This window comes from Halichoerus grypus, chromosome 6 (genome assembly GCF_964656455.1).
Source record: "Halichoerus grypus chromosome 6, mHalGry1.hap1.1, whole genome shotgun sequence".
In the NCBI taxonomy this organism is placed as follows: Eukaryota; Metazoa; Chordata; class Mammalia; order Carnivora; family Phocidae; genus Halichoerus; species Halichoerus grypus.
The window spans coordinates 9,528,086-9,549,961 of NC_135717.1; the positions used below are offsets into that span (position 1 = coordinate 9,528,086).

Sequence of the window (21,876 nt, forward strand, 5' to 3'; positions counted from 1 at the left end):
TAAATTACCTCTGAAACTAATAATACACTATATGTTAATTAAATTTAAATTAAAAAAAATAAATTAAAAAATAGATAAATAAATATCTGAGCCTGTTTACCACCTCACCATTTTCTGTGCAGATTCTGCAAGATGTTATGGCAAAGCAATCAGCCCAGTATCCAGTACATACAGATATTTAACAAATGTTAGTTCCCTTCTTCCTGAATCTTACTTTAAGCTTTCAAAGGATTATACAGGGATTGCTTTAGTGTTAGGTTTTTACTTTAATCATAGTTATCCTTGTGCTATCTGGACTAGAAAACTAAAAAAACAAATTTAGTAAAAAAAAAGAAAAAAGTCAACTCACTCACTATTGTACTGAAATGACATTCTTTGCTTGTTGGTACCATAGATTTGGATTAAACATTATCTGAAAGTCTTTGAAACAAATTCTTTGAAAAAATTACACAACCAAAAAAAGCCAAGATAGCAGTTATCAAAAAGGGATAAAACAGGGCAAACAAAGATGCAATGGTACATAGTATAACAATTACCGTAATATTTTTTTAAAGATTTATTTGTGAGAGAGAGAGAGAGCACGCAAGCGAGAGAGAGTGCACAAGCAGGGGGGAGGGGCGGAGGGGCAAAGCAGCAAAGGGAGGGGGACAAGCAGACTCCCCACTGAGAAGGGAGCTGGACTCAAGGCTCGATCCCAGGATCCTGGGATCATGACCTGAGCCAAAGGCAGATGTTTAACTGACTGAGCCATCCAGGCATCCCAATAATTACCATAATACTAACATAATATTAAACATTCCCAACAATGAATATAGTTCTAAAATTTGGTCCTTACAGTATCTGATACTAAGTAAAGCAGACTTCAAATATAACACAATTTTACACACAGAACTACACTCTGTAATCTATGCTGGAAGCTCTAATCTCAATGTATGGTTAGTGAGTCAAATCGTGCCAAAAAAAATAGGGGCTTACCTCAAAATCACACTCTTCTCCCACAGCGTATTTGGTCATAATCTCCAACCAAGCAGTATCTACTAATTTCTCTAAAGAGGCTGTGTTATGGTGAACCATTTCCAGAACAAGTTTCTCGTACCAGGCAGGGAACTCCTCCTTCAAACTAAACAAACATGTTATTAGTTACCAAGAAAATGCACAAAAACCTATCTAGAGAATTAATTCAAGTTAGTGCAAACCCTTCTTTAGCAAATATAAGCAGGCACTGGGGAACAGAAAGCTTAAAAACCATGTGGCATGCAGGCCAAAGAAGGAACTGTAAAAAGCTCTGTCAGATGGGCTTATCCAGGTTAATTTTCTCATTTCTAATTTGCCTAAAATTAATAGGCACACCATCAGTAAGGCTGAACATTTTCCCATTTGTTTGTATAGCAGACTTCCCTTTTTAGGTGTGAATTATTTATTCATATCCTTTACCCTTTTTTTTTTTGTTTCTTAGAAGCCCATAACTTGTTTCTATTTGTGTTAGGTTTCAGTCAATAAAATTCTTTCCTATGCATTCATTCGTTTAGCTCTCACAATACCTTGTGACGTGTCTAGAATTTTCACTTTATGAATAAGGGAAATAAATCAGGAAGGGTTAACATGTTGGAACCATAACTTGAACCCCAAAGCCCTTGCAAAAGTAAAACAATGAAGTACTACTTTTCACTTATTAAATTAGCAAAAAAGAATTTTAATTAACATACCCAACATGAACAAATGAAGAGTGCAACGTGGCACTCATGTAAGGCTGACAGCCTATTAGGCTTACTATCATAATATTCCCAGTCACTCTGTGCGGTTTGTAACTAAAAACATTCCTCCAACTGCTGCTAGCCTTAAAGTCTTAGTATCCTGCCTTACAATGTACCTATGGAGTTATCTGCTATTCCCCAGTCCATCAATAAGCTTCCAGTCTCTCTGCCTTTGTTAAGGCTGTTACCTTTTTCCTCTTCCTACCATCCTCCCTCCCAGCTCAATCATCGTCCCAAGATGTCCTCAGACTTCCTTAACTCCATGAGGCCTTTCCCGGCCCCTAAGAATGCACGCTGTCCATCAAGCCTCCCAGTCAAGCTTTAAAACTTCACTGTCCATGGTTACTTCTGGGGAGTGAGGTTGGACAGTGATGTTCAGATCCTTATATTAACTCTGTATTGCTTACATTCTTATAACAAGTATGCATTACTTTTATAAATGGAAAAAAGTGATTTCTACTTTGAATAGAAACTGTAAAACCATACTTTTTCAGCAATCCCTCCCATCACGCCCTATATTCTGTTCACTATCAAATCACATAAAACATGCCCCAACTGTGTTTTTCAGAACCTCTGCTGTAATGGCTTCAAAGGTCAAATAAGTTTGAAACCCACAAGGTTAAACCAAGCTACAGCTTCTTTAGTGGAAGTCTTCTGAAAATCCTTAATATGCTAATGTATATTATGACTTTCCAAGAAGAAAGTTTATAGAGCTTTTCCAAAGTTAAGGCCAAAACCCCTCTTTTCAGGAAGGATTAGAGAATCCCTCTTATCATTTCTATTCCCAATAATGCCATGACTCTCTACCTGAATACTATCCTAGCAAGCCTACATCAACTTCCCACCTGCTCTTCCTTCTCTAACTCATCCTACACACTGCTTCCAGATTAATCTCAAAGCCTAACTCCAATCCCATGTCTCTCTCCTGTTCAAAAATTATTGCTGTCCTCCTACTGTTCACTGAATTAAATACAAACGTCTCCTCTTGTCTTCTATAATTTGGTCCAAACTACCCTTTCAAGTGTCACCTTCCTCAATAAGACCCATGAAGTTTTCCCTAACAACTCCAGGTTAGTCTCTAGCCTCTAAATTCCCACTGTCTCTTTGTATGTAGGAAAGCAATTTATTTACATTTTGAAACTGAATTCTCTTATTTATTCCTAACAGTTTTTCACTTGATTCTCTTTGGGTTTTTCTGGTACATAATCATATTACCAGTAACAATAACTGACTTCCTCCTGAGTACTCTTCATACGCTTTATTATAGGTTAATGGTTACCATCTTTTTATTTACAATGAATTTACACACACATATCTTTTTGTCCCAAAAAGACACCCAGAAAAGGTAGCATTATCTCTATTTGCAAAGAGCAAGCAGTAAGTGCTTATGTAGTGCAGAGGATAGTGCCTAGCCACTGCAACCAATTCCAGAATAAGTCAAATATGAGACCTGCCCGCAGGAAGTCTACAAGCTACTATGAGGGTCGGCAACAGCCCATGGGCCAAATTCAGCCTACCACTAGTTTTTGTAAATAATATTTTCTTTGATTTACAGTCATTCACATTCATTTACATTTTTACCTATGGCTGTTTTCACTGTACAATGTCAGAGATGAATAGCTGAGACAGAAATCATGTGGCCCACAAACCCTAAAATATTTACTAACTGGCACTTTACAGAAAAGTCTAGCTAACGCCTGGTCTAGTACACTAAACGAAACTTATATGTAAATTGCACTAATCCAAAATGGCACACTGTAAGTGATCAAGCAAAGAAGAAACAGGCACCAGGTTAACAGACTCAACAATTATTAGTGATGGAGCCATTACTAGAACCAAATCTCAACTGAACCTAGCGCCGTCACACCAGCAAAAAAGCAGAACAGTATCAGATTACTCAACTGTATGCTGTTTATCTGCTATCAAGAGAAGTCAATGAAAAATCCACAGAAGAAGCTTCTTTGCCCAATTCCTAAAATTGAGTTCTGTTTTATCATCATCCCTGGTTTCCATGTATCTTTTGCATGTTCCTTCTGACCAAATTGTTTTCTCTGAGAGAATACCCAGATGGGTAGGTACTTGAACATAGAAAGGATTTTTAAAGACACCTCATTCAACCACCCTACTTAGAAACAGTCTTCAAAGCGTGTGTTTATTTTTGATAGCTACTGTAAAGACTGTCCTAAATTTCAAATGACCAAAAAATAAAGAAACTTTCTAATTTGCTGCCTCCGTATTACTTCTAGATTATTATCAACTTCCTTTGCTCAGATCACATTTCCAGGGGTGCCTGGGTGGCTCAGTTGGTTAAGTATCTGACTCTTGATTTCGGCTCAGGTCATGATCTCAGGGTTGTTGAGATCGAGCCCCACCAGCCCCACATTGGGCTCTGCACTGAGCATGGAGCCTGCTTAAGATTCTCTCCTCCCTCTGCCCCTCCACACCCCTCAAGCATTCTCCTCCCTCTGCCCCTCCACACCCCTCAAGCATGTGCTTGCTCTCTCTAAAAGCAAAACAAGGGGCGCCTGGGTGGCTCAGTCGTTAAGCGTCTGCCTTCGGCTCAGGTCATGATCCCAGAGTCCTGGGATCGAGCCCCGCATCGGGCTCCCTGCTCCACAGGAAGCCTGCTTCTCCCTCTCCCACTCCCCCTGCTTGTGTTCCCTGTCTCTCTCTGTGTCTGTCAAATAAATAAATAAATAAATCTTTAAAAAAATAAAAAAGGGGCGCCTGGGTGGCTCAGTCGGTTAGGCATCTGCTTTTGGCTCGGGTCATGATCTCAGGATCCTGGGATCAGGCCCCGCATCGGGCTCCCTGCTCAGCAGAGAGTCGGCTTCTCCCTCTCCCTCTGCCCCCCCGACTCATGCTCACACTCTCTCCTTCTCAAATGAATAAATAAAAAATCTTTTAAAACAATAAAACAAAACAAAAACCGCATTTCCAGGGTATTTTCAAGGTAGAAGAATAGAGCAAGAACACTCAAAAGCCTGGCAAATACCTAAATAAGCCTACACAACTATATATTCCACATACTTTGTTACCAGCAAAATGCCACTAGACAAGGACACTCAGACACCAACACATTACACTAATGTAATGTATTCCAATGTATGCCCATAAATTTAAATATAAATACTGCTTTACTGTTAATATCCCCCCTTTCCTAATAATATGAAGATGGTGCTAGAAGGGCAATGGTTCTATTACTTACAGTTCAGCAACTTCCTGTTCTTCCTCCCAGGCCTCCTTGTGTGTTAGTTGACTGCTTCCAGTACTCTTACATGTCCAAATGCGCTCACTGTACCTTTCCAGGCGGGCCTCGTACTCTCTGTTAGCCGTGGCTCAGGAAAACAATATTCAAGCAACAGAGACAACTTATCCATATCCATAAAATACTTCATAACATTAAAAAAAAAAAACTAAAGCATCCTTTCTATAATGTACAGCATAAAAAGCTAAAATTGAAATTAGAGTTTTCAAGTGGCAAATCCAAATAAAATGATTAAAGCTAAAGAATGACTTAAATGGTTTGTCATGTTTTTGTTTTAACAGATAAAATACTAATATTTTAGGGGCACCTAGATGGTTCAGTCAGTGGAGCATGCAACTCCTGACCTTGGGGTTGTTGGTTTGAGCCCCACACCAGGTGCAGAAATTACTTTAAAATAAATTTTTTTTTAAAGATTTTATTTATTTGAAAGAGAGAATGAGAGAGAGAGAGAGCGCACAAGAGGGGGGGAGTGGGAGAGGGAGAAGCAGACTCCCCGCCGAGCAGGGAGCCCAACACAGGACTCGATCCCGAGACTCCAGGATCATGACCTGAGCCGAAGGCAGTCGCTCAACCAACTGAGCCACCCAGGCGCCCTAAAATAAAATTTTTTTTTAAATTAATATTTTGTTCTAAATGTGATTTCTTCAATTCACCTGTTTCATTTCAAGAAAATTCCCACGGCACTGGAAATTTATAAGAAAAAATAAAGGTAAATTAAACACAAATCATAAGGGATAAGAATTTAAGGTATGTGGAATTGTTACACAACTCAGATGGTCAGCAAGCTTAAGAATCTGCTCCATGGAAAGATGAGAGAACTACCCCAGTCTCATAGGCAGTTTGGAATAACCCTGTGCATATGCTAATGATCCATTTACTAGAAAGCCTTCCAGTCTACCTCGGAAACACCTGTTGATCCTTAGAGTTTAAAAAATAAATTCCATAAAGCCCTAAAAATAATTTTGATACCATATTTACCCAAGCTTTACGTTGTCTCCAATAATACTACACTCACAAGTCATTTACCACTGTTCAATCCTTGTAAGGCAGATGAAGGAAGAGAACATCCTATGAGTGCCATATGAATGGTAACTTTCCACACCATCTCAACTAGAATTCACTACCAGACAGCCACATTCAAATTCAAATGACAACTAACTAATTTACTTTACGCACAGCAACAGATGCTACCCGAGAAAATAAACTGACACCACAACTAGAGAATTAGCTGCCAATCTCTGTACTTCCCAAGTGACACTTTTTATAGTAGTTGAAATAGAAGTATTTAAACAGCTCATCCAGGGGCACCTGGGTGGCTCAGTCGTTAAGCGTCTGCCTTCGGCTCAGGTCATGATCCCAGGGTCCTGGGATCGAGCCCCGCATCGGGCTCCCTGCTCTGCGGGAGGCCTGCTTCTCCCTCTCCCACTCACCCTGCTTGTGTTCCCTCTCTCGCTGTCTCTCTCTGTCAAATAAATAAATAAAATCTTTAAAAATAAATAAATAAATAAATAAATAAACAGCTCATCCATAATATTACCTTACAATTAAACAAGTAATTCATTTTTAATATATGGAGATTCTTTGTTTTCCTGGGTTAATAATCAGTGAAAAGACAGACGACAGGGACAAATCCAGAGGTAATCCAAAAAGAGTAGTTTTAGCCAATAGCGTAAGCACCTTCCCTTACTGTATCTTTCTCAGGATCTGCCAAACACAAAACAGTAAATCTTTTTTCCTGGGGTTGGGGGGGGGTGGGGAATGGTGCTAATATATTTAAATGACCAAACAAAAAAGAAGTACCAGCAAAAACCAGGAGGCAAGCTTCCATATGAAACTATGTAAACTCAATCTCACTGAAAATTTATAAAAACTTACAGAGAAAAGGAAACAGCATGGCTTCCAAAGTGACATTATCATAACTAATCAACAAGATAAATTTGTTTTCTGGTTTTATCTGTTTGCACTGGGGAAGGAGAGGTAAAATAATGACAGAAAGAATCAGTAAATAGATTTAAACATTCAAAAAGCTTGATAACATTCTAACACAGTATTTACTTACATTGAAGAAATTCACTGTGTAATCAGAGAGAATGTGAGATAAACAAACATGTCCTAAAGAAAGAATTTTAGTTTTTGTTATTAGCTGCTATTTTTAAAAGTAGGAATGATGTGCCCAGTCATCCTCCTGTGATCTAGACCTACAGGGCCAGCAACGTGGTATCACCTGGATGCCTCAACGATACCTCCAATCCAACTTTTTCTAAACGAAACTCTTATTACCTCTTCCCTCCCTCCGAAGCTTGCTCCTTAACAGTTATTCCCAATGCCACTGAAAGGCCCTAGTGCCCCAGTCAGAAACCAGGGAATCATCCTCAGCTCTTCAGTCCCTAATTGCAATCACATATCTATGGCTCAGTTCAGTCCTTCCTCTTCCACAACAGAGCCATTATTCAAATTCAGCCTCTGATCCTCACTTCTCAGCTAGCCAAAATATTTTAAAACATTTTAATTGGCCTCACTGGTAATCCTTCTCTGGTCTTTTATGCTTCTCACCCAAACATCCTTCTTCTCAATCTTATTTGTTTTTAAACCCAGTTCTTCTTCTTACTTTAAAACCTCATTTGCTCTCAGGCCCCTGAAATGCAAATATGTTCACACTGGGAAGCAATCCTCTGGCTCCCACAGTACTGAAAATCACTCCACCAATCAAGACTTTGTTGAGCAAGTTCCATGATTTTTATTCTTTTAAGAAGAAAAAAGGGAGAAACTTTATTTTCCTCAAACAATACATATTTAAATATCAAATATTTTTTACTGATTATGCTTCTTTGCAAACAATAAAAGTCTCTCCTACTCTGATACATATCTTTCTCACCCTCCTTTGAAAAATCACTATCAGTCCAGCATTCTCATTCGGGGTGACCGTATCAATTCCCATAACTTCAATGACTATCTATATGCTAGTAATTTCTATCACCAGCTCAGTCTCCTCTCTGAACTCCAGGCCCCTGTAATACACTAGCAATACAGACACCTCCATTTGGATATCCAAAGCAACTCAATAGAAGAACATCCAAACTAAACACTCACTTCCTACCCTCCCCACCCATTCCCAGTCAAAACAAAAAGAAAAAAAAAAAAAAACCACTAGATCCTCTTCCAGCATTCTCTTATTATCTGAGAATGACCCACTAACCAAATGACAACCAAAACATTATCCTTGATTCCTTGCCAATCACCAAATCCCATCAAATCTACCTAATTTATTTTGAAATCTATATACTTCTCTCCTCGAGGGCTAGTAAATTTGTTCAGCCCCCATACCTGTTGCCTAGTTTACTTAATAATGGCCTCACTAGTTTAGCTGCCACTAGTCTCTAGGCTGCAGATCCATTCTCAACACTGCAGCCACAGTGAGCTTCCCAAGAACCTGCTTCTATCCTGTTCGAATCTGTAAACAGCCTCCCATAAACTCAAGGCAAAGTCCAAACTTCTCAACCTATCTCCCAAGGACCTATGTGGTCCAGCCCCACTAAGCAGCTCAATCTCCATTCCCACTTCTTTACTCCAGCTATAGAAAACTTCTTTCAAGTTTTAAAATTCGGGGCGCCTGGGTGGCTCAGTTGGTTAAGCAACTGCCTTCGGCTCAGGTCATGATCCTGGAGTCCCGGGATCGAGTCCTGGATTGAATCCTGCATCGGGCTCCCTGCTCAGCAGGGAGTCTGCTTCTCGCTGACCCCCCTCCTTCTCATGCTCTCTGTCCCTCATTCTCTCTCTCTCAAATAAATAAATAAAATCTTTAAAAAAAAAATTTTTTTTTTTTTTTTAAGTTTTAAAATCCAAGAACCTGGGGCACCCGGGTGGTCAGTCGTTGGGCGTCTGCCTTCGGCTCAGGTCGTGATCCTGGGGTACTGGGATGGAGCCCTGCGTCGGGCTCCCTGCTCAGCGGGAAGCCTGCTTCTCCCTCTCCCACTCCCCCTACTTGTGCTTCCTCTCGCTATATCTCTGTCAAATAAATAAATAAAATCATAAATAAATAAAATTCAAGAACCTTCAAATTCACAAACTCTTCAAAAAGCATAGTCCTCTACTCTTCATCTAACTACATTCTGATTATACTTTAGATCTCAACTTAGAAGTAACTTTCCCCAGGAAACATTCCCTGAACCCCAAAATATGGTAGACTGCATTCTTCTTTCCATATAGTCACCTCCTTTCCATAAAAGGATTCTACTTCTCCACCCTCTGCCCTGTGGCTTGCAGTGTCTCAGAGAAGAGTAATGCCCATCCCCTCCCCACTGAGGTTAGGCTTGGCCATGTGACTTGCTTTGACAAACTGATGTGACCAGATAGGATAGATGCCACCACCAAGAGGCTTAAAAAGCCTTCATGGTATCCTCCAGGTCTTTTGGCCACTAGAAAAGCATGTTAGAGACAAGGACTGCTCCTTCAGCCTGGGTCCTGAAATAAGAAAAATGTATCTGTCCTTTTTTTCACCTGTCTTCCTTTTTTTCAAATGTGGCCACTAGAAAACCCTTAATCCCATGTGGCTCACATTATATTTCTTTCTTTAAAGATTTTATTTATTTTTCAGAGAGAGAGAGTGCATGCACAAGCAGGGGGAAAAGCAGGCTCCCCGCTGAGCAAGGAGCCCGATGCGGGCCTAGATCCCAGGACCCTGGGATCATGACCTGAGCTGAAGGCAGACGGTTAACCAACTGAGCCACTCAGGCGTCCTTTTTTTTTTTTAAAGATTTTATTGGGACGCCTGGGTGGCTCAGTTGGTTAACCGTCTGCCTTCAGCTCAGGTCATGATCCCAGGGTCCTGGGATCTAGGCCCGCATCGGGCTCCTTGCTCAGCGGGGAGCCTGCTTCTCCCTCTGCCTCTGCAGCTCCCCCTGCTTGTGCTCTCGCTCTATCTCTAACAAATATATAAATAAAATCTTTATTAAAAAAAAGATTTTATTTATTTGGCACATTATATGTCTATTGGACAGCACTATCTACCTAATAAGGTTTACATCTAGGAATGAATGAATGCCCTCTAACAATACATGACAATTTTAACTGACTAGTCATGGGGGCGCCTGGGTGGCTCAGTCATTAAGCGTCTGCCTTTGGCTCAGGTCATGATCCCAGGGTCCTGGGATCGAGCCCCCGCATCAGGTTCCCTGCTCAGCGGGAGGCCTGCTTTGCTTCTCCCTCTCCCACTCCCCCTGCTTGTGTTCCCTCTCTCGCTGTGTCTCTCTCTGTCAAATAAATAAATGAAATCTTAAAAAGAAAAAAAAACTGACTAGTCACCTAAGATTAATCTCAAAAGTTCAAAACTAAAATTCCTACAACCCCAACATTGGGTATTTTTAAGTTTATGTAACTCTGTTCTTGTTATTACTTTGACTTATGTTAAGAGAAAGAGCGAAAAGAGTCAAAATCAAGGGGAAAAAAAGCCTATTACAAGGATATTCGGTCAGCTGCCTCCAAATCCTATTTCAGATTTTAGGTTACCAAAATAAGTCACTTACACTCAAATAACTACTCAGAGCAAATGCCAATTGAGGTTTTTATGTTCCAGCCACTGTTGCACATATAATTGCAGACAAAATGTCAAAGCAATTCTCCAAAGACTGTGTAAGTTATAAATGACAAGATATTCTCAAATCCTATATATCTTCACTACCATCTACTTTTTTGTGATTTCAAGAGCTACCTCCTTACCACAATATGCTGTTTCTTTGTTCTCTTTAGCCTTGTAAGGATTGTTTCTTTCAATAAAGTACTTGATAGCCTGAAAGGAAGTGGCCCAGAAAAAGTATGGAGGTTAAATAAGAATAACTATAACCCTAAGAGTTCTATGTGAAATGACAAAGCACCAACTCAAGATTTGCTTTTTATCCTCTTTTCTGTCTTTGGAACAGTCTGTCATCAAGTTAAAAGCAGTTCTCATTTAGTGTAACTTCTTTCAAGAAATTACATTATAAAAATCAACATAAGAACTCACTATTCCAATGTCCAATAAAATCCTGGCTTGCAACTACAATTTAAGTCCAACTCTTAAAACATGCTCTAGTCACTCTTGCCTAGTGCCACATTAACTGTGTTCTAACAGCCCCTCCTCATCACACCATTTAAAAGCTCTCATATATCGAGGCTACAAAGGTTATGAAATACTTGTTTCTAAGCTTTACAGAGGATAGTTAAAGCAATACAACAAAAACATTAGCCCACAGCAGGTTGCTTGTAGCTTCAGTTCCTCCTCAAAACCCATCTTGACTTGGCCACTGGGATTATCCTATTGCCAGATAATCACATCAAGAATTGATTCTGATGAAGTTAATCTTTCCAAGGAAGACCTAATGTACTGCATTAGTACTAACCTAGGAAGTAATGTACCATAGATTCAAAGCTATAATATAATAAACATAATCATCAATGTATAGAACCCAGTCATTAAAGGTGTGCATCATTCCCAACTACCACTATAAGTTTAATGAGGAGGTACAATAATGCCTTCAAGAACATACCAACACTTACAGCTTTAAGTTAATAAAATATCTCACTGATTTGCTATTGCATATACGTGCAATCAAAAGGTAGATGTTAGAAAATTCAAGTATCAAATTCTATTAAAAACAGAATTGTAAATATAAATTAAGAAGCAGAAACAACATACTTCAAATGCAGCTGTTAACCAACCACATACTTGTTCTCTATGAAATCACTAAGAGCCTAATAAATATGCCAACCTTGTATGGGGATTAACATAACAATTAAAAAATTAAAAAAAAAAAGTAAAAAAAAAAAAAAAATATGCCAACCTGCCAACCACACAGTACAATTGTTTAAAACCATCCTCGAAGTGCTTCCACTTGTAGAAATTCCCAAGGAAGCAATTTCCCCCTCAATGTGCAACGCAATTTAAGAACTCCTTTGTTAAAAAGGGTTCTAAATACCAGTATAGGAAATTTTTTAAATGAATTTTTAAAAAATACCTAACACTTAAAAAGTTTCAGGTTTCAATTTTCAACTGTCATCATTAACAGAATCTCTTCGGGCGCCTGGGTGGCTCAGTCGTTAAGCGTCTGCCTTCGGCTCAGGTCATGATCCCAGGGTCCTGGGATCGAGTCCCCACGTCGGGCTCCCTGCTCGGCAGGAAGCCCGCTTCTCCCTCTCCCACTCCCCCTGCTTGTGTTCCTGCTCTCGCTGTCTCTCTCTGTCAAATAAATAAATAAAATCTTTAAAAAAAAAAAAAAAACAGAATCTCTTCATATAGATCATTACATTTCAATGATTTCAGTAAACGATAAAAAAAGGCCTGGGCTGCCCGTTCTAAATTAACTATCTATAGCCATTTTTTACATGGCTCAATACCTATCACAGACTTTGAGCTTGTCTCTATTGGGTGTTCCTTATACTACATTAGAACCAGACGTGAAAAATAAACATCTGATAATATTAGTGAGTACCCATCAAGTGCTCAAAAAATGGTATTTAAATAACACATGAAAAGGATATGGCAGATTCCCACAGTAAATTTTTTACCCCACCAATGTTTTTAAATATCTCAAAAAATAAAAATTAAAAAGCAGGACTCCGTTAGAATAATGCTGTATTCAGCGTAGCCGGAGTACTTCTCCAAAGCTTTCCAGAAGTCCTAACAGGACAAGAAAAAGAACCAGATTACCACCTGAACCCCTCCCTGAAATGCACCTTACCTCACACCACAAACTGACACCGAAGTTGCCTTCTTTTCTGGATTTACTTACAGGGATAAGTTAGAAAAGTACTGCATTCTACCCCTGACTTTCATCATTTCAGTGTTTGACCTTTAACAACTCAACCTCAACCCTCTGGGCCCACTTGGCAAACGAGGCAGGAAAACCTGACCATCCCCAAGATCCACTTCAGCTACAAGATGCTACAGCTATAATTCTCCAAGAGCCGTCCTATGGCACAGGCTCACCTTCCAGGTCCTTTTGTATGTAAACACCCAACTCCACAAACTGCATCAGAACAAGAATTAGGTTATCTTGCAAAAGACTGTATTAAAGAGAGGATCAAAGAGAAATGAAATCAAATGACATCGCTCACCTGGGCACTTCCTCCCATACGGAAGCAAGCAAGCAAAGAGAAACTAAGAAATCCAGTCCTTCCAAAGGAAAAGGGCTGATGAAATTCAGTAATATAGTGGCCTTCAGTCTTGAAGCTTTCCATACACTAAAGAAAGCGTGATTCAGAAATCTACTTCTTTTTTACAATGAAGCTTCAAAAAGGACTCATCTGGCATCCATAAAAGAAAAAAGTAAATAAGTCATACAACTAAAAGACTCTGAGCTTGTGCAAGGAACCTTCAACGATTAGAAAAGAGAATGCGTCTTCTTTAAAACCTCAGTCTCCTATTCCTAAGATACAACATAAAAACTTTAAGTATGCCTTCGTATTTTTTAAATGTTTATTTAAAAACAAATACCGATCTCCTTCTAAATCGTCAGCATTTCAAACCTGTGCGTGCCGGGGAAGGCAGGCATCAGCTCCTCCAACATAACTTTTTCTTCCCCTTCCCCTACGTCTGGAAATTCGTTCTTGGTTACGTGCCTCACAATCTTGTCAGTCCATCACCAGCCTCAAGTCTCCACTCCGGAGGAGAAAAACACAAGAGCCCCCGCGGAGATCCGGGTAAAACGCACAAAAAATCTTGCACAAGCCGGATCACGAGGCCGCGTGGGTACAATTTCAAAAAACTTAAGTTGAAGGTTTAATTTAAGAAGAAAGAAAAAGCAGCAAAGAGAAAGCCCTCTCCCGTCCGTACTCCAGGCCTACAGCCACCCGGGGGCAGGGGGGGCCGCTCCTCGAAAGCGAGGCCCGGGGACAAAGTGCGGAGCCGGGGAAAGGATGGAGAGCGCGGGGCTCCGGGCCGGCCCGCGCCCCCACCCCGCGGAACGGCGGGCTCCAGCTCCGGCTCGAGATGCAGGCCCGCCGGCGGCCGGCGCGCTGACAGCTGCCACGGGCGCCGGCTGCGCGGCCCTCCGGGCCCCGACGAGCCCCCCGGCCCACCCCGCCCCACCCCGCGGGCAGCCTGGCGGCCAGGCTGGAAAGGATACTCCCGGGTGCGGAAGGCCTCCTGAGTGTGCGCGATGGTGAAGAGCGGCTCCTCGCCGGGAAGCGGCTTTACCAGCGGGAAGGGCTTGCGGCCCAGCAGCGGCGCCATCGCGGAGGTGGCAGCGGCCCGGAAGGTGGCAGCTCCTCGGAGAGCCCGCGGCGCAACACTAGGCCCCGCGGCCCGGAGCGAGCGCCTGGCTCCCGGGGGTGGGGTGGGGGAGGGGAGGGGTGAGAGGGCGGCGCGAAGTCGGCTCCCTCAGTGCTGGCGCGGCCGCGCGAGGGCCATGCAACGGGACGCAAGGACACGGAACTCCCACGCACACCGCCGCGCCGCCCGGCAGCCTCCGGCCCAACCTTCGCTACGGGTCCCCGCGTTCGGCAGTCACGACTCCTCAGCTGCACCGGAGGAAATTATTGAAAAATGGCGGGAGATTCCCCTCCTCCCCCCCGCCCGGCCAGCGCACACACTAACTTGCTCCCCTGTGGCGCCGGTGGCGAATGCTCCAATAGGCGGAGAGCTGATCAGCGCTCACAGTCTATTGGCTCAGGGGAGCTGCCGCTCTGCGCTTGGGTCCCACCCCCTTTCCCGGCCGCGTAGTTGGGTTGCAGCGCACTAGAGGGCAGTATGAAGAGGTGAAAGGTCACGTTATGTAAGCGCTGGTGACAGGCCTGCGGGCCTCCAGCAGCGGAGTTGAAAATGGGGGACAGCGGGGGACCGAAAGGCCTGGAATTCAAAGAGGTCAGGCCAGAGAAGCCCCTTAACATATACAGACACTGCGCCATCTGTCACCGACGGCGACACCGACATCCGGGCACCACTGTCCGTGTGGTGCGCCGGAGGGGGAGGGGGAGCGCGCGGCCAGGGGCTTTGTCTTTCCACTTGTGCTCCGCCCCCTCCTTAAAGGCGCCGCGCTCGGCCACGCCCGGGGATGCGCGGGTGGGGCGGAAGGGAGGAGGGGTTGGCGGGAAGAAACCCAAGACCTTATCCACGCGGAGGTTCTACTGAAGGACAGCTGGAGCCTCAGCATTGCTCACCCCAAAGTTAACTTCTTCTGGAAGAGAGTGTGGTTGAGACCTGGATGTTAGTATGATGCTTGTTTTTAGGCGCTTGATGGAAAAGATAATAGAGAAGCTTCTTTGGAAAAATATATTAAATGGCGTACCTATTAAAGATACATCCATTAATTCAGGTAGCCTTTACTAGCACCTCCAGTGTTCAGGGCCCGAACTGGGAGCTAAGGAGGGAAAAAATACAAGAGCCTGCCCTGAAAAAAATAAGAGGCCCAAGGAAGGACAGTCCTGTGATGAGTGCTGTACCAAGTGCACAGTAGGAAGACAGCACTAACGGCCTGGAGAGTGAGGACATTCCAGCTACTTCTCCAAGCAGACTGCACCCACGTAGTCCGCAATGTGTTTGGCTATCGAGTACAACCCGAAACACACTCATTCATAATTCTCTCCCTATTAAATCGTCTCCCTCGGTCCAAAGATCTTCACTGACCTCAGAACATAGCTTCCCAGCCTGTTCTTAGGGGTTAGACTGCGAGGTGTCCCTGAAAGCCATGGCGCATGCCAATGCCAGGCCCTTTTCTTCTTTTCTTCTCATCTTGAGGTGAGAAGTATCCCCCCCAGTAAGACGTAAGTTCCAGGTCAGATGCCATTGCTACGGAGCCTCCCCTGATCCCCTAGCAGAGATGGGAGGGCATCCTCCTTCAGTAGCCATTTCTTCTAGGAGGGTTAAGAGCAACCTCAGGACAGGGCATTTGAGTTGATTGTGAAAAGGTAAGTAGCACTTCACTAGGCAGAGAAACGACAGATGAACGTTTTAGTAAGAAGGAACAGCAGGGCCGACTTGGTAAATTCAAGACAACATACCTAAAACTTCGGGGGTGTTGAGGTGGAAAGTATCAAGAGATGAGAGTGGCAAAGGAAGGGATCATCCTGGTCACAGCGTGTGATGCTTGGAGTGACCACTTAGAAGGAACTCTAGTAGTTTGTGGCAGGGATGCCAAGGGACCCAAATGTAATAAGATCAAGGGAGACAGATTTGAGAGGCACAGATTAGGTGACTAATGGGATGGACCAGGTACCTAACAGCAGACTACACACAGAGTAAGGACTCCAAAAACATTAAGAAACACATTTTGGAAAAATTTGATATTTCAAAGAAAGCTAATTGTACATGAGAATAGGGACCATAATCATTTCAGCGCTTGGGGCCGCTGTAGGTTAGAACCCAGCCCCAGTATTGCTAAAGCAGAGATCTAAAATTGGAGAACTGGGGGTACCAACTGGCTCAGTTCGTAGAGCATGCGATTCTTGATTTCGGGGTCATAAGTTCAAGCCCCACGTTGGGCCTAGAGCTTACTTAGAAAAAAAATAATAATAAATTTAAAAAGAAAGAAAAAAGTGTAACAGACTAAGTTAACATAACTATCAGTTTCCTGCTCTAATATTTTTGTTGACTCCAGTTTCAGACAAAACTCTTCCAAGTTTACTCTTCCTCTTCAGTCTTCAAGCTCTTGACCCAGCAAGCCCTAAGTGGACTACTTCCTTCTAATTCCCAGAATTCCTTAGCTTTATTCCTACCCACTGTCGGAAATGTACTTTTTTCTCCTCTGGGCATCTAAATCCCACACTTCCTTTCTAATGCCTTTTCCGGATTGTTCCAACCCACATCCGCTTTCACTAAACTCTCGAGGTTTTTTTTAAACATAACTGTAGCAAAATTTGTTGTTCAGTGTGTTTTCTTTCCCAATATTTGAATAAACAAGTTAATAAAAAAGGGCAGAGATTAAAATGTGTAGTTTCCAGGTATCTGCACCAAAGCTTCTGTTGCTCCAAGTCAGCTATGGGTGCTTAGCTGCAGTAGTAAGACTGTCTGGAGGAGCATAGCACATTTCCCTATGCGGATCTCCACTGGGTAGTTTTAGGACATGAGCTCAGTCAGCAAGATCTGCTTCTGTGGTCTGTGTCATGTGGAGCTGTGCCCGGCCACATACCCCTCCTTCATTTATGCGGACACAAACCCTTGCTCAGACAGTTCCAGCTAGTCTTTTCCTCCCTGTCCTGTTGGATCTTCAAACTCAAAATATCCCAAACCCACAGTCTCACCATCTTCCTTCCCTCCATCATCTGCTTTATCTGGATGGTTTTCATTTCTATTAGTGTCCCACTCACAACCTCACAGGCTCAGGCTTGACCTCTCTTGAGCTCCACAGCCACAGGGTCAACCAGATAATGGCAATTCTACCTGCCTGAAATCTATCACTTTCCTGCCATCCCCACAACATCCTACTTCAGGCCTTTATTTTTTCTGGCCAAAACTACTACTATAATGACTTTCTTCTTTTCAAATGTTTTAAACTACATCAAAATTATATCTTTATAGTGGTAAAATGAACGTAGTTCCCAAAAGGAAACATATAAGCGTACTTTAAACAACAACAAATAGTTCTACAAAAAGCAGCTGTGGGGCACTCTCCCCCATGCACTTCCGGCTCCCGTAAGCATCCATTTTCAAATTGTTAAACTGTGCTAAAATTAGTAAATTTCATTTAAAATGGAATCAGGGGGCCAGAAGGGGAGCTCTCACAACTTATGACTGGTAAATTGCACACCCAACGGGAAGAAGCCCCTATTTTACTACCCCAGCAACAGGAAGAAAGCTTTCCTCCTCCCCCAGTAACAGCCCAGCCAATGAGAGAGTCAGCACTTAGCCAATGAGAAGCCACGACACTTCCAACTCCCAGTTTCCACCAATGGACTTGTTGTTTATAACAGCCTTCCCAACTTCTCTCTTTTCTCTGTAAAGGTTTCCTCTGCTTTGTTCTGTAGACCTGCCTATGGTGTTGCTGTAACCTGTGTATTCTGAATCGCAATTTTCTATTCCTGAATAAACCCATTTTTGCTGGTAAAATAAAGAACAGTTTTATTTTTAAGGTTAACAGCTATTTCCACTAATATTTACTTCCATATTTTTTGTTTGTTTTTTTATTATGTTATGTTAATCACCATACATTACATCATTAGTTTTTGATGTAGTGTTCCATATTTCATTGTTTGCGTATAACACACAGTGCTCCATGCAGAACGTGCCCTCTTTAATATTTACTTCCATATTTCTAAACATACATGTTGCTATTTTTTAGCTTCTCAGTTTTAGTATTAGCTGTTGACTTTTCTTGAATGGAAGTTGAGGACTTAAACCTCTTACATCCCCCACAAACACCACACACACAATCATATTTCCAAAATAAATATTGCAATTCGTTAAATCACTATTCACTGTATAACTTATGATTATGTATTATTCAGATGATCCACGTGGTGGTCTGATCACATTTCCTTTCTTCTTTTGTCTTTGCTGGTTTGCTTCAGGCTTTCAATTCATTTTCTATGTACCTATCACCACTATCCCTAAACTGACAGAACTATAGTCTCCTCTCAATACGTGCAAACCTCTCGTGTTCCAGTATGTCCCCCACCTGCTCTTTCCTCTCCATGGCATTTTGCACACCACAATCACCCCCCTGCTCTCAGCTTTCAATGGTTGGCTCCCTAAAGCCAACAGAGTAAAACCAAACTCTTTGCCTAGCCTTCAAGGCCCTCCGGGATCTGTCCTCAGTCTTAACTTCCCTTGAACCCCCTACTCCAGTAAACTAGGTTTATCAAGGTTTCAAACCAACTGAGCCACCCAGGCGCCCAGGTTTATCTAGGTTTCTAAATACATTCTCCACTAAAAAGATCCAGGGTTCCTGGGAAAAAGGACTGGGGCTGGCAAAGTTCAAAGTGAGTCAGGAATATTGTGCCTGAAAGTAAGGAGGTGCTCAAATAGTGATGGGGACATGTCAAAAGGACACAGGAGCCAGCAGGAAGGGACTCTAACTGGCTGAATCTAGGACAATTTGAACATTTAAAAAAATGACAGCAACAGATTGTTAACACATTCAATGTAAAGGGAAACCATGAGCCTGTAGTAATATTCAGAGAGAAAGGAAGGGAGGGAGGGAGGGAGAAAGAGAAGTGGAGAGAAGGGAAATCTGTTATCTACAGAAGGCTGCCAATGAATGAATGTACAAAGATTTAGAAAACTCATCATTTTGCAAACTCCAGTGAAGTAACTGATTCAGAAATAGATCATCAATGGATACTAAAAATCACTGGTCTAAGTGAATGGTCTAAGATTATCAGCCCCCAACAGGTTATTTATGTAAAAGCGCCCTGAAGGTGGGAAGGTCCGGCAGACACCTTAGCCAAATGATCTCGGCATTACCAAAAATGAGACAAGACGACAACGTTTCTCTTGATACAGGCAATGAAAAATACATATCACCTCTGTAGTATTCTAACCAAAAAACATAGATAAATCCAGTTTGTGGGACATTCCACAAATAACTGCCTAGACCCTTCAAAAATATCAATGACACGAGAGACACCAAGCTACCCACCTCCAAAAGAAGGTTCTAAAAGGAGACTAGGGGCGCCTGAGTGGCTCAGTCAGTTAAACGTCCAACTCTTGGTTTTGGCTCAGGTCATGATCTCAGGGTCCTGGGATCGAGACCAGCATCTGGCTCCCCACCCAGCATGGAATCTGCTTGTCCCTCTCCCTCTGTCCCTCCCCCTCCTCTTGCCCTCTAAAATAAATAAAATCTTTAAAAATAAATAAATAGGGGCGCCTGGGTGGCTCAGTTGGTTAAGCATCTGCCTTCGGCTCAGGTCATGATCTCAGGGTCCTGGGATCAAGCCCTGCATAGGGCTCCCTCTCATCGGGGAGTCTGCTTCTCCCTCTCACTCTGCTGCTCCCTCTGCTTGTGCACTCACTCTATCAAATAAATAAATAAAATCTTTAAAATACATACATACATACATACATACATACATACATACATATACACATAAAGACTAAAGAGACATGAGAACTAGATGCAATGAATGGATTGGATCCTGGATCTGGGGACGGGGGCTAAAAGGAACTACTACTATTATTGGGACAGTTGGGGCAATTTAAATATGTTCATATTAAATACTATTATTGTAGCATTGTTAAATTTCTTGGGTATGATGGTGATACTCCGGTCATGTTGAGGAATGTCCTTGTTCTTAGGACATACAGGCTCAAGTATTCAGGGCTAAAGTGTCAGAATGACAGCCACCTATTTTCAAGTAATTCACCCACCCACCCCCAAAAAAGAAAGAAAGAAACGTGTATTGAGATGCAAATGTGCCAAAAATTAGTAATTGGTGAATCTAGATGAAGGGTAGACATAGTTTATTGAACTATCTTTTTCAGCTCTCTGTAGTTTTGAAAAGTCTCAAAAAGTTGGAGAAAATAGAAACCCAATTCCCTGGTTACTCCCTACACATAACCCAGTGCTTCGCTGCCTCCATTTGTTTGCCCATGCTAACCTGCCCGGAGTGGTCTTTCCTCATAACCACAGAACATTTTCAAGGCCCAGCCTCGATTGCCACCTCTTCTGTAAGCCTTCTGTGATCTCAAAGCCTCCAAGTTTTTCTCTGGACCCTCACAGTCCTCTACCTTCTCTGCCCCCCGTGGCACATGCTCCTTCTCTACCTCACCAGACTGTAAGCTCCTGAAAGGCAGACACCTGTCTACCAGTTGTACTTTACATACAGAGAACCCAGAATACACTTGCAACAAGTATTTGTAAAATAAATGCCATTTTCCAAGACGACCAATAACTAAGGCATGGAAATCTGCTTCCGTGCCCTCAACTTTTCCATTCTCCAAAGTTCTGTACAAAATCCATCGAGCTCTGTTGATCTTCCTTTGTGCTTATTCATATTCAACGAATTTAGTTAGCGGGCTCATATCTATTTTTCTTAATAATTCAAATGTGCATATGCATTGGGCCTACTGATACCCAGAGGCAGTTTTCTGAATTATTTGTAACTTGTGGTCATTGCTTGATGCTTCCTCTTGTCTTTTTCTTCTCTAACCCTTACCCCATCAAGATTCTGGGATGCTGCTGGAAATGGCTGGCCTGGATTCTGAGAGTATCAATGAGAAGTGGTGCTGAAGTGGCAGTCAACAAGAGAAGAGGATGGTTTCTACTACATCTTTTTCATCATCCCACACGCTCCTTCGTGGGCTCCACTCCAGCACTTCACTACACTACACTCTAGGAGGTTCTATGTAGAGGTCTACTCCCTTGCCAGCCTGTCTCCTGACGGACAGGATTCCTGGCCTCTGTGTAATGACTGCACAATATCGTGAATGTACTTAGTGCCACTGAGCTGTATACTTTTAAGTGGTTAAAATGGTAGATTTTGGGGCACCTGGGTGGCTCAGTCGGTTAAGCCTCTGCCTTCAACTCAGGTCATGATCTCAGGGTCCTGGGATCGAGTCCCACATCGGGCTCCTTGCTCAGTGGGGAGCCTGCTTCTCCCCTGCCTACAGCTCCCCCTGCTTGTGCACTCTCTCTCTCTGACAAATAAATAAAACTAAAAAAAAAAATTATAAAATGGTAAATTTTATGTTATGTGCATTTTACCACAATATAAAAAAGTAAAAACATTCATGAATGCCTCCCAAGGACCTGGATGCATGGCAAACACACATTGGCTGAATTCACTGTACACAGGGACAGAAACATAAATCAGACTACATGACAATTTCAAAGGGGGTCTCCAAATCATTTCTATCAGAAAATCCCATTGTGGGAGTAAGACAATTGGCAGGCACTCAGCCCCTGCCCCCATGACCTTCCAGAATGAAGCACTCAAATACCAACAAGA

At 42.5% G+C, this 21,876-nt stretch overlaps 1 protein-coding gene across 2 annotated transcripts in view; it reads right to left on the reverse strand.

Annotated features, from left to right (window-relative positions):
• The window catches only part of BAZ1B (bromodomain adjacent to zinc finger domain 1B), a 70,327-nt gene extending 55,739 nt beyond the window's left edge, over nucleotides 1–14,588 (reverse strand). For both annotated transcript variants that reach the window (XM_078074469.1, XM_036112546.2), the window contains exons 1-3: nucleotides 14,121–14,588; nucleotides 4,963–5,079; nucleotides 976–1,120 (exon numbers count right to left, since the gene is read on the reverse strand). In XM_078074469.1, coding sequence (XP_077930595.1) covers nucleotides 976–1,120; nucleotides 4,963–5,079; nucleotides 14,121–14,227 — 369 coding nt within the window. In that variant the 5' untranslated portion in view covers nucleotides 14,228–14,588. The remainder of the gene's footprint in view (nucleotides 1–975; nucleotides 1,121–4,962; nucleotides 5,080–14,120) is intronic.
• Nucleotides 14,589–21,876: the final 7,288 nt, after the last annotated feature.